This window comes from Centruroides sculpturatus, unplaced genomic scaffold (assembly GCF_000671375.1).
Source record: "Centruroides sculpturatus isolate CEXI.00-Female unplaced genomic scaffold, Cexi_2.0 scaffold1758, whole genome shotgun sequence".
In the NCBI taxonomy this organism is placed as follows: domain Eukaryota; kingdom Metazoa; phylum Arthropoda; class Arachnida; order Scorpiones; family Buthidae; genus Centruroides; species Centruroides sculpturatus.
Window position 1 is genome coordinate 11,357 of NW_019386085.1, and position 19,159 is coordinate 30,515.

General features: G+C 32.1%; 2 protein-coding genes across 2 annotated transcripts; both read right to left on the reverse strand.

Moving 5' to 3' along the window:
* Positions 1-611: 611 nt before the first annotated feature.
* On the reverse strand, positions 612-10,564 carry LOC111613503 (juvenile hormone acid O-methyltransferase-like). The gene is made up of 4 exons (XM_023354851.1): positions 10,316-10,564; positions 6,698-6,905; positions 6,479-6,632; positions 612-880 (listed from the first exon to the last, which is right to left on the reverse strand). The coding sequence occupies exons 1-4, from the start codon at positions 10,510-10,512 to the stop codon at positions 702-704; spliced, it is 738 nt and encodes a 245-aa protein (XP_023210619.1). The 5' UTR covers positions 10,513-10,564; the 3' UTR covers positions 612-701.
* A 34-nt stretch (positions 10,565-10,598) lies between these two features.
* Positions 10,599-17,026, reverse strand: LOC111613499 (juvenile hormone acid O-methyltransferase-like). The gene is made up of 4 exons (XM_023354848.1): positions 16,927-17,026; positions 13,951-14,242; positions 10,685-10,892; positions 10,599-10,607 (listed from the first exon to the last, which is right to left on the reverse strand). The coding sequence occupies exons 2-4, from the start codon at positions 14,235-14,237 to the stop codon at positions 10,599-10,601; spliced, it is 504 nt and encodes a 167-aa protein (XP_023210616.1). The 5' UTR covers positions 14,238-14,242; positions 16,927-17,026.
* Between the last annotated feature and the right edge of the window lie 2,133 nt (positions 17,027-19,159).

A 19,159-nucleotide genomic window follows, 5' to 3' on the forward strand; every position in this document is an offset into this window, starting at 1 on the left:
GTAATAAAAGGCTTCTAAACTATGGGTAAACTAAAAATTTGAGCAGGTACCACTGCAAATAAAGCCAATAATATTGGGAGTAATGGCAGGATGCGTAGTCATGCATGCAAATTTAGCCACTTGCCAATGGTATGGGAAGATAGGTGGGAGCTGTATTAGAGAACTGTCTCTGGCACAGCTTCCATCTATCTTCCTGGGTGGTGAACAAAGAGAGCAATTGCAACTGTTCATATTGCAATGCATGTTACAATCAGATGATATGTCTAAAGTAAGGATGCACCGATAAGCAAAATGGCCGATTACCGATTAATCGGCCATGCATTATCGGCCGATACCGATTAATCGGCCGATTAGTGATAATAATTTATTGCATTAATAGTGTGAGATCCTGGAGTTAATTATACAGTTAATTATAATGTGGAAAAAACCCATTTTTCTCCACCTGGTATTTCCATCTCCCTCGGGTCAGGTAAACAAGAGACAATCGAATATCCTCGCAAAATCAACAATATCTTCCTTTGTTTCTAAAATAAATCTCAACACTTAATTGTTGACGCATGGAAACTTCGACANATAAATTATGTCAGGAATGTCGAGCGAGAGACCTTGCCAACTAATTTTATTATTTCTATTATCAAAAATAAAATACAAAATAGACAGTACATTGATAGTCTTATGGAGCATATATTGATGGCTTAATTTTAAGTTTCATTTCTCATTCCTGAAATCTGCAAAAATTCCAAAGGAGTCGAAATTTCGCCATTTTCCTTTTGAGAACAAAACTTGAGAATGATGTGTTCGACCTGCTTCAAAAAGCGATTTTTAACATCCGGTTCCATCTTTTGAAAGAGTGCTTTAGGTAATACTGCAACTAATATATCTAAAAGAAAATAAATTATGATGAAGCAAAATATTAATAAAAACGCTTATATATAAATATTATCTCGGAATTTAGTTATCTTACAATAATAAAGTCTGCATGTTTTCAATCCCGCAATAATCTTCTATATTCAACTTTTATTAGTTTTGTAAAATAAATTTTGCGTCGTCATAACATCAGACGTAATATACATTCCATAGAAAAGAAGTACTTTCAGTTAAATCGTACTCAAATACATCATAAGTGAGTTTATAATTTACTGTAGGATGTTTGCTTATGTATGGAAATTTTCGAATCACATTGTATTGTTTCTACAGTATTATATCTATGAACTATTGAACGACTTATTAAAAATCAATTTAATATTAATAGTAGGTATTTTCGGGAAAACTGAGCTCCGCTGCGAAGGATTTACTGATTCTGCTTTACATAAAAACGAGTACTATCAGGAAAACATCACAATTAGTCCATAACGTGACCGCCATTTGCCAAGTTAATTTTCCATTATGAGTGATTGCATTACCATGTCGAAATTGCAACAACTTTCTTCCAAATTGTTTAGCAAATTGCATTAGGTGCATATGTAGAGCTTGCTAATATCCTACAACATTAATACGACCAGAGATAAAAGCTAGATTTATCATACCACCTCATCCAAATCCACATCACATCAAAACACTTCTAGCACCATTCAAATAGGCAAAATACCATAGAGAGTATTTTGCCTATTTGAAAAATTAGTGTAAAATACTATTTGAAAGAATAGTATTTTATACTATTATTTTATTAAATATATTATGTTATTTTATACTACGCTTGTGATATTTTGTTTATTACTTGCAATTTAACTGCTGAAGCATTCATGCCTTCCTTATTTTGGGACAAGTATATCCTGTACTGTACATTATTAACATTCATTTATATTATTATTTTATCACGGTTTTCGATAAAATTGTTATTATACGTCGTCATAATAAACATATAATAAATTTTCTTCCATTTTTTTGTAATGCTATTTGTAAACAAATAAAAAGAGGAAAAAATGACTGTTCATGTAATTAAATCATAGAAAATTCGGAAACAGTTAGTTGGGCCAAGCGGTAACAAATTACCTATTGATTAGTAAGCGCTATATTCATCTAATAATGACATTAAAACTGTTTGTGTCTGCGTGGAAATGTTACACATTGTGCTTCTTACTCCTTTATTAATTTCCTTTACTTCACAGTGATCTATTATTTCCGAACAAATTATTTGTTAATGTATAGTTTGATCACAGACAGAACACTATGACTTATGAAGAATTTTACTTAATAAAACTACTATTTAATGAGGCTTGTAGTCAAATGAAAAATTCCCCGAAACAGAAATAATAATTAAACTAGGGTTTATGCAAATACCGACTTTTTAATGTGATAATCTAGCATTTCCATTTTTTCTTTTTTGTTTTGTGTACACATTGGTCGATTTTTTTTGGTTACATTTTTGAAATTTTATAAATATTAAATAAATTAAAAAGTTTTAAAATCAGTTGTAAACATTCCTTATTTCCATTTGGGGAGGTAAAAATTCGAAAAACAGTTAAAACCGATTTTTTAAACTATAAAATTTACTCCGTAGAAACCATAAAGAAATACAAATAACAATGAATGCCTACAAAATATTATTTTATTCCTTATTTTTCCTAAAAAAAATATGATTTTAGAATGCAAAGAACGTCTATTGCTCAACTGTGTCCTTATTTTGTACACAAAATTGCCAGAAATAGAAAAACTCTCTCACTCGCTACTGAGCTGAATTTAATCGTCATTAAAGCATTAAATAATAAATTAAAATTTTTCGTTCTTCTATTTGTATCCTCTAATACTAAGAACTTCGTTTTTAGTGTCTTACGGCTGGACGAAGTCACTTTAGGTTCTTGAAGATATTTATGTATTGATTTTTCCATAGCATTTTTTAAAGCTATGGGTTAATTTTCTTTTTCGCCACTTTTTTCGTCATCGCACTCGTCTCTATAGAATAATTTGGATATAATTTAAATAATATTTGTCCAGATAATTTAATGATATCAGATTTTGCAGCTAGTGAAAGAAATACGCTAGACGACTTTGTCTAAACGTTCTGTGGATTTTGTAAATAAAGGATAAGTGTTACTAATCCCGTTTGTCTTCTCTCTTGAATTCGTACCTCTACACCATCTAACAACTTGGAGCTAATTTCAGTTTCCAAATTTTTCAATTCACATTACAGAAATTCAAATATACCTTTACTCGTTAATAAATACGACAAGTTGCAAACTTTGTCGTCCTAAGGCATCAGCTACTAAACGTATTGGTCCTTAAACTTTAAGGAGCTCTACAATTTTACAATATTCTGCTTCGTTCCACATGTGAAAAGCACCGATGTCATTCAAATCTAAAACAAGGCATTCTTTTAAGTGTACAAATCTTCCTATCGTTTTTCCGTAGTTGAATTATTTCTCCCTACTGTAGGGAGAATTGGACGCTTTTTAGGCGTAGGAAAATTATTTTGCTTTTGTAGTTAGTTTTATGAAACTTAGTATTTAACAACATTCTCGTTTTATGTCAGAGACGATTTTGTGTCAAACTGTTGATGTTTTTAATCAAATAATTAATTTATTTATATGTTTAAGTCTAGGCTCAAATACCCAGTTTTAGCTATATTTTAGCGGTTTTTATATAAATTTCTTCAAAAAACTGGTTTTTCAAAACGGAGTTTTAAAAACCCTAAATTAAAAATAAAATTAGAATAATCGCTATTTATTAAGTTGCATCTAAGAACAGGATAAAAGAAAATAATTTATATTGGTAAAATTAATATTAATACAAATATAGTTATATGTAAGACAATATTACAAAAATTACCCAAATAATGCTTTTTGTTAGAATATGATATATCTAAAACTTCACATTTACTCTTTGTCACTCTGAAATCAAACTTGGAAATAAAATTTTTAAATTCCGATTCGACATCATTCCAATTGTCCATCAATGGAATTGTGTTAAGCATATTTTCACTCTGAAATAAAACGTCATTTTTAACTATCGTCCACATTAATTTTATACAAAATTTCTATACTCTACCTTTATGTACTTCTTCCACTCTTCGTTGGTACTAAGATTTTGTAGCATTGAAATCAACGGGCATTTCGTAAAAAGAATAAAGAAAAAATATCCTCCTGGCTTCAAAATTGAAGAAATAACAGAAAACAATTTCTGATAATCATTTACGAAATTGAAGGCGTAGAAAGACACAACTTTATCGTATTTTCCAATTTCTTTTATATCGGGTCTAGAAATTATAATTACAAATTATAATTTTTATTATATCTTAAAATTTACTTGTAAAATATAATTATTATCTATAGGTTTTTTCACTATATATTCGTAATTATTTATACTGTTCCAGTTAGATTATGTACACCAAATGGTTAAAAAATTAGAGACACCCTGTAATAACCAGTTGTTCTACCTTTAGCTCTGATCACAGCCGATATTCTTCTTGGCATAGACTCAACAAGTTGCTGATACCGTTGATGAGAAATGTTGGCCAATGCTGACATAATGGCAGCTCTAAGTTTGGTCAGATTGAATGGTGGCGTTTCCAAGCTATCAATTATTATTTTATCACGGTTTTCGATAAAATTGTTATTATACGTCGTCATAATAAACATATAATAAATTTTCTTCCATTTTTTTGTAATGCTATTTGTAAACAAATAAAAAGAGGAAAAAATGACTGTTCATGTAATTAAATCATAGAAAATTCGGAAACAGTTAGTTGGGCCAAGCGGTAACAAATTACCTATTGATTAGTAAGCGCTATATTCATCTAATAATGACATTAAAACTGTTTGTGTCTGCGTGGAAATGTTACACATTGTGCTTCTTACTCCTTTATTAATTTCCTTTACTTCACAGTGATCTATTATTTCCGAACAAATTATTTGTTAATGTATAGTTTGATCACAGACAGAACACTATGACTTATGAAGAATTTTACTTAATAAAACTACTATTTAATGAGGCTTGTAGTCAAATGAAAAATTCCCCGAAACAGAAATAATAATTAAACTAGGGTTTATGCAAATACCGACTTTTTAATGTGATAATCTAGCATTTCCATTTTTTCTTTTTTGTTTTGTGTACACATTGGTCGATTTTTTTTGGTTACATTTTTGAAATTTTATAAATATTAAATAAATTAAAAAGTTTTAAAATCAGTTGTAAACATTCCTTATTTCCATTTGGGGAGGTAAAAATTCGAAAAACAGTTAAAACCGATTTTTTAAACTATAAAATTTACTCCATAGAAACCATAAAGAAATACAAATAACAATGAATGCCTACAAAATATTATTTTATTCCTTATTTTTCCTAAAAAAAATATGATTTTAGAATGCAAAGAACGTCTATTGCTCAACTGTGTCCTTATTTTGTACACAAAATTGCCAGAAATAGAAAAACTCTCTCACTCGCTACTGAGCTGAATTTAATCGTCATTAAAGCATTAAATAATAAATTAAAATTTTTCGTTCTTCTATTTGTATCCTCTAATACTAAGAACTTCGTTTTTAGTGTCTTACGGCTGGACGAAGTCACTTTAGGTTCTTGAAGATATTTATGTATTGATTTTTCCATAGCATTTTTTAAAGCTATGGGTTAATTTTCTTTTTCGCCACTTTTTTCGTCATCGCACTCGTCTCTATAGAATAATTTGGATATAATTTAAATAATATTTGTCCAGATAATTTAATGATATCAGATTTTGCAGCTAGTGAAAGAAATACGCTAGACGACTTTGTCTAAACGTTCTGTGGATTTTGTAAATAAAGGATAAGTGTTACTAATCCCGTTTGTCTTCTCTCTTGAATTCGTACCTCTACACCATCTAACAACTTGGAGCTAATTTCAGTTTCCAAATTTTTCAATTCACATTACAGAAATTCAAATATACCTTTACTCGTTAATAAATACGACAAGTTGCAAACTTTGTCGTCCTAAGGCATCAGCTACTAAACGTATTGGTCCTTAAACTTTAAGGAGCTCTACAATTTTACAATATTCTGCTTCGTTCCACATGTGAAAAGCACCGATGTCATTCAAATCTAAAACAAGGCATTCTTTTAAGTGTACAAATCTTCCTATCGTTTTTCCGTAGTTGAATTATTTCTCCCTACTGTAGGGAGAATTGGACGCTTTTTAGGCGTAGGAAAATTATTTTGCTTTTGTAGTTAGTTTTATGAAACTTAGTATTTAACAACATTCTCGTTTTATGTCAGAGACGATTTTGTGTCAAACTGTTGATGTTTTTAATCAAATAATTAATTTATTTATATGTTTAAGTCTAGGCTCAAATACCCAGTTTTAGCTATATTTTAGCGGTTTTTATATAAATTTCTTCAAAAAACTGGTTTTTCAAAACGGAGTTTTAAAAACCCTAAATTAAAAATAAAATTAGAATAATCGCTATTTATTAAGTTGCATCTAAGAACAGGATAAAAGAAAATAATTTATATTGGTAAAATTAATATTAATACAAATATAGTTATATGTAAGACAATATTACAAAAATTACCCAAATAATGCTTTTTGTTAGAATATGATATATCTAAAACTTCACATTTACTCTTTGTCACTCTGAAATCAAACTTGGAAATAAAATTTTTAAATTCCGATTCGACATCATTCCAATTGTCCATCAATGGAATTGTGTTAAGCATATTTTCACTCTGAAATAAAACGTCATTTTTAACTATCGTCCACATTAATTTTATACAAAATTTCTATACTCTACCTTTATGTACTTCTTCCACTCTTCGTTGGTACTAAGATTTTGTAGCATTGAAATCAACGGGCATTTCGTAAAAAGAATAAAGAAAAAATATCCTCCTGGCTTCAAAATTGAAGAAATAACAGAAAACAATTTCTGATAATCATTTACGAAATTGAAGGCGTAGAAAGACACAACTTTATCGTATTTTCCAATTTCTTTTATATCGGGTCTAGAAATTATAATTACAAATTATAATTTTTATTATATCTTAAAATTTACTTGTAAAATATAATTATTATCTATAGGTTTTTTCACTATATATTCGTAATTATTTATACTGTTCCAGTTAGATTATGTACACCAAATGGTTAAAAAATTAGAGACACCCTGTAATAACCAGTTGTTCTACCTTTAGCTCTGATCACAGCCGATATTCTTCTTGGCATAGACTCAACAAGTTGCTGATACCGTTGATGAGAAATGTTGGCCAATGCTGACATAATGGCAGCTCTAAGTTTGGTCAGATTGAATGGTGGCGTTTCCAAGCTATCAAGTGATTTTTGGACTTCGTCCCACAAATGCTCCAAAGGATTGAGGTCAGGGGACTGAGCTGGCCATAGAAGCAGGTTAAACTCGGATTGATGTTCCTCAAACCAATTTGTGACCGACCGAGCACGGTGGTAATGTGTATTGTCATGCTGAAAGTGACCAACTCCATACGGAACATTACAGAAATAACCGAGCGTACGTGATCACGAGTTAAGATGTTGATGTAAGCTGTGCTATTTATAGATATGTCCACAAATATCAAGGGGCCCAATGTACTTTAGGAAAACATTCCACCCACCATAATTCCACCGCCACCAGCCTGAAGAGTTGCCATTTGGCAGGAATTCGTGCTATTTGCACATTATTCTGATTCTGTCATCTGCNCTTCGTCCCACAAATGCTCCAAAGGATTGAGGTCAGGGGACTGAGCTGGCCATAGAAGCAGGTTAAACTCGGATTGATGTTCCTCAAACCAATTTCGACCGACTGAGCACGGTGGTAAGGTGTATTGTCATGCTGAAAGTGACCAACTCCATACGGGAACATTACAGAAATAACCGAGCGTACGTGATCATGAGTAACGATGTTGAGGTAAGCTGTGCTATTTATAGATATGTCCACAAATATCAAGGGGCCCAATGTACTTTAGGAAAACATTCCACCCACCATAATTCCACCGCCACCAGCCTGAAGAGTTGCCATTTGGCAGGAATTCGTGCTATTTGCACATTATTCTGATTCTGTCATCTGCATGATGGAACAAGAAACGAGATTCATGACATCAGGCTGCTGTTTTCCAGTCCTGAAGTGACCAATTTCCTCGTTCCTGGTCCCACAACAAATGCCTTTTTCCTAGTTTTCTGTCATACCAAAGGCACTCTTGATGGTATCCTGCTGCTAAAACCCATTTTTTGCAAAGTTTGTTGGGATTTGCTTTGTGACCACCTGCATTGAATTCAGCTGTAATATTTATGCTGTTGTTCTTCTGTTGCTGTAAACTGTGTTTATGTTAATCGCCTTTCATCTCTCGTTCACCAGCCTTTATCGACCAGAATTGTCTTTATTGCTTAATTTTTTTTCCAACTGCCACTCTCTAAACACCCGAAGTAATGTTTGGCGAGAAAATCCTAAAAGAGTCGTTGTTTCAGAGATGTTGGCACTAGCTCTTCTTGCACCTTCACTCCTCTTGCATCCCTCATTCAAAGTCACTTAAATCTTTTGTCTTATCTATTTTGACGTTGACTTCCATAATAACTACGTTGTCTGAGGCTGAGCATTCTTTGTATACGAAAGTTAGTGTTGTTACGTCACTCTACGTCACTGTCATTCTAGTTTATTTTTAAATAAGGAGTGTCTCTAATCTTTTGGCCACTCAGTGTATATACAATCGTGAAAACACTAATTGAAGACCTTGCATGCTAAAAAGTTATATCCAAGTTTTAAAAACCATATTTTTAATATTGTGATTTGTTTCTAAAGCATATAACAATGTAATAACATGAGTGTAGAGGTTATTAATGTGGAAAGTGAAACGCGATCTGCCGACGAAAGGAGACGAAGGAGGCCGTCAGAAGCAGTCCAGTAGAGAGAAGACGACGGTTTAAAAAAGGCGGGAAAGAGAACATCACGAGAGAAGCGAGGACACGGTTGAAGAAGAACGCGCGGAAAGACAGAAGACGAAAAAGAAGTCCTACATTTGTTTTTTATAATAATCACAATATTTTTATGTCATTTGTATCCTTTAAAAAATTTCTGTTATCAAAATATTTCTTATCTCAATTAAAGTTTTTCAAAGACAAAAGAAACGTCTCACATTAATATATAGAAATCAAGTTAAATTTGAGAAACATTCCGTGCAAAACGAGTTATATTTAAATATCGTAGCCAATAGCGTAGCTTCATAAACGAAATACAACACGGGCACGATAAAACACATCACACCACAATTATGGCCTAAAGTGAGGAATGATTTAAAACCGTTTCGTCTAGAATGGAAATAAATGAACTACTAAATATTAAAATTAAATCAAAAAACAACATTAAACGGGAAAAGGAAAAGGATAAAATACAATTACTATTCTGTTCAATCATTGTATTTACAATTATTCTTGCCAACCACAAAGAGGTTTCATCGGTTCAATATTAAACATTGAAATAAGATGATGAATTGGCATTTTAATAAACTTTTTGTCCATAAAAGTAACGTTTGGCTTTCTATATTCACAGAAGTTCGAGAAAAATATTTTTCCTTGTATAATTTTCTTATTTTTTCATTTTTAGATACGTTTTTTAAAAAACATTATCCTATTTGAATGCTCTTAAACAATTTATATACATTTATAATAAAAGTAAAATGGAAAAATAAAAAACTGATAATAGGTTTTATTTCTAAACAAATATGTTTTTAATTAAAACGATTTTCGACCATACAAATATTTATGGATCGGTTTAAATTTTGTTTAATACTAGAGAGGTGGCGGCCGACGTTTTCATCGCGAAAACCTGTACGTCGGACGTTCAGCGCCGCCTTTTTGTAAGTTTAGAAGTTTGACAATGGCGTTTGATATGTCGAGCATGATTCCACTGACGTTCCAAACGCCATTGTCAAACTTCTAGGCTTACAGGAAGGCGGCGCTGAACGTCTGCCGCAATTTCTCTACTTTAACTAGAGACAGATAATTAACAACTTTAAAAACCGAAAACATGATATTAAATAACACATACAATATACAATTGACGTCGACATTTCTTTCAGGATCGACATCAATTGTATATTGAATGTGTTATTAATCCTCGGAATTTTCATCATCTATGTAAATGTGTTTTTAATTATCTTTGTACTGTACTACTACAAATGAAAACATCATTATTGCCTCAAAAGTAGTGAAGTCCATTGCAAAGAAGTTCAGACAAGTTATATCCCATTTACCATTCAAAATAAGTTAAATCTAAAATACTGTTCTAATATTATTGTTAATTGTCTACTTGGACATTATTTATTAATAGGACTTAATACTGGTGTTTAAAGATAACAATTACTAAAATACTGTTAAATTAGACAAAAGTGTATAGAATTTGTACAGCTTTCACCTTTGGATGATGTCTTGAACCTTAAACTCAATTCTTTCATCAAAATATGTTTTTTTGGCATACTCGATGTAATCTGGTATTATGTCAACAGCGACGATTTTCATTAATTTCGGGCATTTTGGTAAGAGAATACTTTTGGTTGTTCTTCCTGGACCGCATCCAATATCCAAAATGACATCCTCCTCAGACCATTCCATGCCCGAAAAGTGTGAGTCTATAGCTGATTCTACGTAGCGAGGCAGAAATTTCGGGCATAATTTATCATAATCTTCAGCCGTTCCGTTCATAATTTCTGAAATTGTATACGAAACTATTNGTCATTTTTAACTATCGTCCACATTAATTTTATACAAAATTTCTATACTCTACCTTTATGTACTTCTTCCACTCTTCGTTGGTACTAAGATTTTGTAGCATTGAAATCAACGGGCATTTCGTAAAAAGAATAAAGAAAAAATATCCTCCTGGCTTCAAAATTGAAGAAATAACAGAAAACAATTTCTGATAATCATTTACGAAATTGAAGGCGTAGAAAGACACAACTTTATCGTATTTTCCAATTTCTTTTATATCGGGTCTAGAAATTATAATTACAAATTATAATTTTTATTATATCTTAAAATTTACTTGTAAAATATAATTATTATCTATAGGTTTTTTCACTATATATTCGTAATTATTTATACTGTTCCAGTTAGATTATGTACACCAAATGGTTAAAAAATTAGAGACACCCTGTAATAACCAGTTGTTCTACCTTTAGCTCTGATCACAGCCGATATTCTTCTTGGCATAGACTCAACAAGTTGCTGATACCGTTGATGAGAAATGTTGGCCAATGCTGACATAATGGCAGCTCTAAGTTTGGTCAGATTGAATGGTGGCGTTTCCAAGCTATCAAGTGATTTTTCGACTTCGTCCCACAAATGCTCCAAAGGATTGAGGTCAGGGGACTGAGCTGGCCATAGAAGCAGGTTAAACTCGGATTGATGTTCCTCAAACCAATTTGTGACCGACCGAGCACGGTGGTAATGTGTATTGTCATGCTGAAAGTGACCAACTCCATACGGAACATTACAGAAATAACCGAGCGTACGTGATCACGAGTTAAGATGTTGATGTAAGCTGTGCTATTTATAGATATGTCCACAAATATCAAGGGGCCCAATGTACTTTAGGAAAACATTCCACCCACCATAATTCCACCGCCACCAGCCTGAAGAGTTGCCATTTGGCAGGAATTCGTGCTATTTGCACATTATTCTGATTCTGTCATCTGCATGATGGAACAAGAAACGAGATTCATGACATCAGACTGCTGTTTTCCAGTCCTCAAGTGACCAATTTCCTCGTTCCTGGTCCCACAACAAATGCCTTTTTCCTATTTTTCTGTCATACCAAAGGCACTCTTGATGGTATCCTTTTGCTAAAACCCATTTTTTGCAAAGTCCATTTTTGCAAAGTTTGTTGGGATTTGCTTTGTGACCACCGGCATTGAATTCAGTTGTAATTTTTATGTTGTTGCCCTTCTGTTGCTGTAAACTGTGTGTGTGTTAATCGCCTTTCATCTCTCGTTCACCAGCCTTTATCGACCAGAATTGTCTTTATTGCTTGAATTTTTTTTCCAACTGCCACTCTCTAAACACCCAAAGTAATGTTTGGCGAGAAAATCCTAAAAGAGTCGTTGTTTCAGAGATGTTGGCACTAGCTCTTCTTGCACCTTCACTTCTCTTGCATTCCTCATTCAAAGTCACTTAAATCTTTCGTCTTATCTATTTTGACATTAACTTCCATGATAACTACGTTGTCTGAGGCTGAGCATTCTTTGTATACGAAAGTTAGTGTTGTTACGTCACTCTACGTCACTGTCATTCTAGTTTACTTTTAAATAAGGAGTGTCTGTAATCTTTTGGCCACTCAGTGTATATACAATCGTGAAAACACTAATTGAAGACCTTGCATGCTAAAAAGTTATATCCAAGTTTTAAAAACCATATTTTTAATATTGTGATTTGTTTCTAAAGCATATAACAATGTAATAACATGAGTGTAGAGGTTATTAATGTGGAAAGTGAAACGCGATCTGCCGACGAAAGGAGACGAAGGAGGCCGTCAGAAGCAGTCCAGTAGAGAGAAGACGACGGTTTAAAAAAGGCGGGAAAGAGAACATCACGAGAGAAGCGAGGACACGGTTGAAGAAGAACGCGCGGAAAGACAGAAGACGAAAAAGAAGTCCTACATTTGTTTTTTATAATAATCACAATATTTTTATGTCATTTGTATCCTTTAAAAAATTTCTGTTATCAAAATATTTCTTATCTCAATTAAAGTTTTTCAAAGACAAAAGAAACGTCTCACATTAATATATAGAAATCAAGTTAAATTTGAGAAACATTCCGTGCAAAACGAGTTATATTTAAATATCGTAGCCAATAGCGTAGCTTCATAAACGAAATACAACACGGGCACGATAAAACACATCACACCACAATTATGGCCTAAAGTGAGGAATGATTTAAAACCGTTTCGTCGAGAATGAAAATAAATGAACTACTAAATATTAAAATTAAATCAAAAAACAACATTAAACGGGAAAAGGAAAAGGATAAAATACAATTACTATTCTGTTCAATCATTGTATTTACAATTATTCTTGCCAACCACAAAGAGGTTTCATCGGTTCAATATTAAACATTGAAATAAGATGATGAATTGGCATTTTAATAAACTTTTTGTCCATAAAAGTAACGTTTGGCTTTCTATATTCACAGAAGTTCGAGAAAAATATTTTTCCTTGTATAATTTTCTTATTTTTTCATTTTTAGATACGTTTTTTAAAAAACATTATCCTATTTGAATGCTCTTAAACAATTTATATACATTTATAATAAAAGTAAAATGGAAAAATAAAAAACTGATAATAGGTTTTATTTCTAAACAAATATGTTTTTAATTAAAACGATTTTCGACCATACAAATATTTATGGATCGGTTTAAATTTTGTTTAATACTAGAGAGGTGGCGGCCGACGTTTTCATCGCGAAAACCTGTACGTCGGACGTTCAGCGCCGCCTTTTTGTAAGTTTAGAAGTTTGACAATGGCGTTTGATATGTCGAGCATGATTCCACTGACGTTCCAAACGCCATTGTCAAACTTCTAGGCTTACAGGAAGGCGGCGCTGAACGTCTGCCGCAATTTCTCTACTTTAACTAGAGACAGATAATTAACAACTTTAAAAACCGAAAACATGATATTAAATAACACATACAATATACAATTGACGTCGACATTTCTTTCAGGATCGACATCAATTGTATATTGAATGTGTTATTAATCCTCGGAATTTTTATCATCTATGTAAATGTGTTTTTAATTATCTTTGTACTGTACTACTACAAATGAAAACATCATTATTGCCTCAAAAGTAGTGAAGTCCATTGCAAAGAAGTTCAGACAAGTTATATCCCATTTACCATTCAAAATAAGTTAAATCTAAAATACTGTTCTAATATTATTGTTAATTGTCTACTTGGACATTATTTATTAATAGGACTTAATACTGGTGTTTAAAGATAACAATTACTAAAATACTGTTAAATTAGACAAAAGTGTATAGAATTTGTACAGGTTTCACCTTTGGATGATGTCTTGAACCTTAAACTCAATTCTTTCATCAAAATATGTTTTTTTGGCATACTCGATGTAATCTGGTATTATGTCAACAGCGACGATTTTCATTAATTTCGGGCATTTTGGTAAGAGAATACTTTTGGTTGTTCTTCCTGGACCGCATCCAATATCCAAAATGACATCCTCCTCAGACCATTCCATGCCCGAAAAGTGTGAGTCTATAGCTGATTCTACGTAGCGAGGCAGAAATTTCGGGCATAATTTATCATAATCTTCAGCCGTTCCGTTCATATTTTCTGAAATTGTATATAAAACTATTCATATCAGGTTCATTTGAAAGAAGCTCATAAAGAAAGACGAGAATATTCCATAAAAAGAAAATCGTAACTTTCACCAGAAACGGCTAGAAGGCAAAAACGAAAAAGTTGAAAATCTATCGATTTGGAGATATTCAGATTTAATGCCCGAGATAGTCTCTGGAGTTTATTAATTGTATACGTCGAATCTAGCTCAAAGCAAAAGGTCAAATTTGACCGATTCGAACTCTTTTCCTTGTTATGGGTACATAACAGCCGGCAAAATAACACGCATGTGAACTACAGCAAACCGTGCATGATAAATACCCTCGTACAGCAATAACAGATTCGACTGACGTGTAGTGCCAACAAGCCCATCAACTTTATATGGCAAATTTTGACTTTGAATATCTCAGCGTATAGATAGAAGTTCAAAATTCCGATTTTGTCATGACATCTGCAGAAATAAAAGGTAATAAAACCATTTATATTTGTGATCAACCCGGTCTGCAAAATTCGGTCTCAATAATCCCTTGTTGCAGTTCCGATTTCAATCATTTAACTTTTTTTTTTTTTTTTTGCATTATTTTATACAGCCCTACGTGTGAATAATTCGGAATAACTAACAGTTTTAAAATTATAATATCTAAGGATGATAAAAACTGCTTTGCGAATTTTTCTTAAATTCTAAAATTTAAATACAATTTTAAATATATTCGTGATAATTGCTCATATCTTTAAGAGTAGCAAACAAATAAACGCCTAATTTATTTTTACGTAATGTGTTTTAACCGACTTATTGTAAAGTTGATTTTTGTAAAATGCCAAAACCTGTTTTCTCACCTGCAAAATCTTTCGTAAGAAATACAGAATCAATTCCAATTCGGACCCCCACGCTTCGTTATCAATATTTCGAATCGAAAAAAATCACATGTTACGATTGTGGCAGTTTAGCCTTCACTTCATTAAATTCATTTCGTGCTTATAACCTATAAATTTTTGAAATTTGTGTTTATAGTAAAATCAAAATTATATGTACGTTTAATTAGAAATTGTTCTATGACGCGCACTCTCCTATCTAATTAGATGATTAGCAATGCCTGCAGCCTGCGAGTTTCGATTAAAACCCACGTCTGTATGGCTCTAATTATATTTTTTTCACTAATGTGCTAGTCTGATAAATTAAATCTTCATTATAAATTTACAGTATAATTTGTTTCTTAAAACTATCATTTGAAAGATTTTGTTGTGATAATTAAAAAACATAAATTGTTTAAAAATATTAATTAATTCGAAATGTGAGTTGAATTTTACTTATTATTTTCAATTTATTCAAACTTGCTATAACATACGTCGGGATTGATATTTATATGTTAAAGTAACTACTAAAAATTAAGGCGATCCCGTTGATAGTCAAGTACTCTTCATACCATTAATTCTGTAGAGGTTTCTAGATTAATTCTGTATTTAGTTGACAAAATACAGTCGACACCCCTATAACACGGTAGATAAGTCCCGTTTTTTTATGAAATTCATGTTCTAAGAGTCCTTGAATACATGAGCTAATCACAGCCCTGCACGTATGCAGTTTACGGACTACGGCTGTTTGAAAGATTTTCTTTCATAATATTAATTGATCGATTCTAGACTAATTTGACTCAACGCTTCCAAAACACGTGTAATTTTTTGGGAATAATCCATATAAACTCTTGCATAAACAAAAAATTTTAAGATTACTTACCGAGTGTGCACCGTTCGACGACGCCATTGCTTAAGCTTGTTTACATCGCGGAGCGGCGCATCGAACGGCGGGCGCGTGTTTCCTGGTAAATTATTTTTCTGCAAAAAATTTATTGAACTTTGGAGACATCATTAATATAAATATCATTTTTATGGTCGTTAAATAATAATTGTTTTTTAGTAGGTTTGCTGCTCGTTTATACCCAACGGTTTGTGCAATTTTCGCTATTGGTCTAGATTCGACAAATCCTGTCGGCGATGACGTTTTACCGTATTATACGAGTTTTTAGCGTGTTTATACGAATACGGTCGCAATTTTTTCGTCGTTATATACGAATTCGCATTATATAAACCCGTTTTATAGGGGTGTACTGTATATGAATTTACAAGCTCAGAAAATATTTTCTTTATAAATAAGTGTTTATATCAGCCAACCTTTTGCATACCATGCGCCAATGTTTTGATAGACGCGTTCAGATGCGCAGTGGCGCACCGTGAGTGTTCGCAGCCCGGGGCGGAGAAAAATTTCGGCCACCCCTTAATTAGGTATTTTAATTTATAAGACGAAAATTCAGTTTTGCCACAGAACAAGCAATGAAAAATGCGGTTGTAGTATAGCTACCCGTATAAAATAGTTCTATATGACATTAGTGGTGAACATGAACATGAATGTATCGTGTAACGTACAAGGAAAAAAAAAGTCAACAGGTCGATTGCAACGAATTGTGTAAGAAATGAACTTGCCAAGACAGACTATAAAAAATTAATTTTCTATGTAATATTCATAATTGCAATGAAGCCAAATCTGGCAATGTTGCTCAGAACCGACGGAAGCGCCACTTGTAATCGTCCAATGCGCCAAGTTTGGCGCATGCGCCACGTTTTGGCCACCCCTGGTTTATATCATTCGAGTTTTAAAAACTTTTTCACAATTTAAATCTTACCTGGAAACAGGATTCAGCAATTTCGTCTGTTATAAGTCCAATTATGGAATCTTTCGTTGTTTCACTGCATCAGTTGATATACACATAACCGTAGTAATATNAGTACCTAATTTATATATAATACTGTACAGACGATAGCAAACTCAATTTAGCCGCTCCGTAGCGTGGCGCAGGGCGGAGGAAAGTAGTTCGGCTGTTCATCCACTATTGGTCCAGATTCTATCAATCTTGTCGCGACACGAGTCGGCGACGACGTTTTAGGAGTTCCTTTATACGAATATTGCTACAATTTTTTCGCTACGTTATAGGAATTTCCGTTATAGTAACCCACGTTATAGGGGAGTCGACTGTATAATTATTTGTAAAAAATCTTCCTTAGTACTTCTGATACTAGTTTATTTTTAATAATATTGTTTGTCTATCAAAAAAACTTTTACATATGTATGTCAATTTTTACTATGTTAACAATTTTTTACTATGTCTGTTATCTACCCATGTGTAAAAAAATTTTAATGATTGCGAGTATAATGGTTTGTTTGTTGGAAGTTATGGTTGTTTAATTTTAGATGTATATTAATACGGAATGCACAATTTTATGTTTAAATACAGGTTAGAGGATGAGGAAGGNGTATGTCAATTTTTACTATGTTAACAATTTTTTACTATGTCTGTTATCTACCCATGTGTAAAAAAATTTAAATGATTGCGAGTATAATGGTTTGTTTGTTGGAAGTTATGGTTGTTTAATTTTAGATGTATATTAATACGGAATGCACAATTTTATGTTTAAATACAGGTTAGAAATGAGGAAGGTTTGCCCTCCCAATCCCTATTTTGAAAATAAAAAAAAATTATTTGTAATTAACATAATGTGGAAATGTAAGTGTTTTTTATGATTTAGTATTTTTTATGGTATAACATGGTCATGTTTTAATATTTCTTGTTTATTTGAACTAGCACTGAGGAGGGGTTGGAGTACATTATACCAACCCGAAATGTAAGTTCAATGGAAAATAAAAAATAATTTGCTAACCAGAAATTACTGTGAGATACGTCTACCAAAGTGTGTTTTTTTTGGATTACAGAGACGGATTTACATTTGTAATATACCATACAGTAAGCCATTTATATATTAAGGAAAACATTTATTTTACTTTTTAAAAAAAATCAAAATGCATTTCACCTATTCGACATCTTCAGTGGATACTGACTTCAATTAACAAGTATCTTCTTATAATGAACGATACTATACCTGCAATGATCACGCCAGCATTTAAATTTCTCTGGCTGTAGCGAAGGGGTGCAGGACATCTTCTACCGAAACTATTCTNTAACTGATGATAATAATAAAAATATTAAACTTAAAGATTTGAAAATAAAATTTATAATTAATGATTATCCAAAGATTATTCTTACTAAATAGAAAACATGTTACTTAAAAGTTATAATACGAAGTTTAAAAATGGAGAAACATAAAAGATTTCCATATCTTGAAAATATTTTTGATTATTGTAGTAATTGCCTTAAAAATTATAACATTTGTTTGGTCCCATCTTTGACCAATAAAATTTCACAGAATATTCACAGATATATTGTTATTAGTAGTATTAATAATATGGATTGCCGAAAAAAGCTGGTGTTGTATACAAGTTGGAATGTGATTGTCAAAATCCATATATGTACATAGGTGAAACAGGGAGCATGTTAGATGTTAGAATAAAAGAACATGAAGCGGCCACCAGATTGAAGTACAATAATTCTCCGTGGTATGATCATACAAATAACAATAATTGTAAAATTAACCGTAATAATATAAAATTCAAATAACAATAATTGTAAAATTAACCGTAATAATATAAAAATTTTGCATTTTGAAAAAGATCCTTATAAAAGAAAATTTAAAGAGCATTTAGAAATAAGGAAACAAAAAAATAATTTAATAAATAACTCAGATGGTATGCAAATTGATTACCACTGGTACGAATTAATAGATGGCGCTAAAACAAGTTAAAACATGGTACAGTAGACCCCCCCCCTATAACGCTTAGATACGTTCCACGTTAATCGAATTTTACGTTGTAGGAATCATTAAATACATGAGCCAATCGCAGCTCGACACGTGTGAAGTTTACGGACTAAGGCTGTTTGAGAGGTTTTCTTCTATAAAATTAACCGATTCTAGACTAATTCCACTCAACATTTCCAAAACACGTATAATTTTTTGGGAATAATC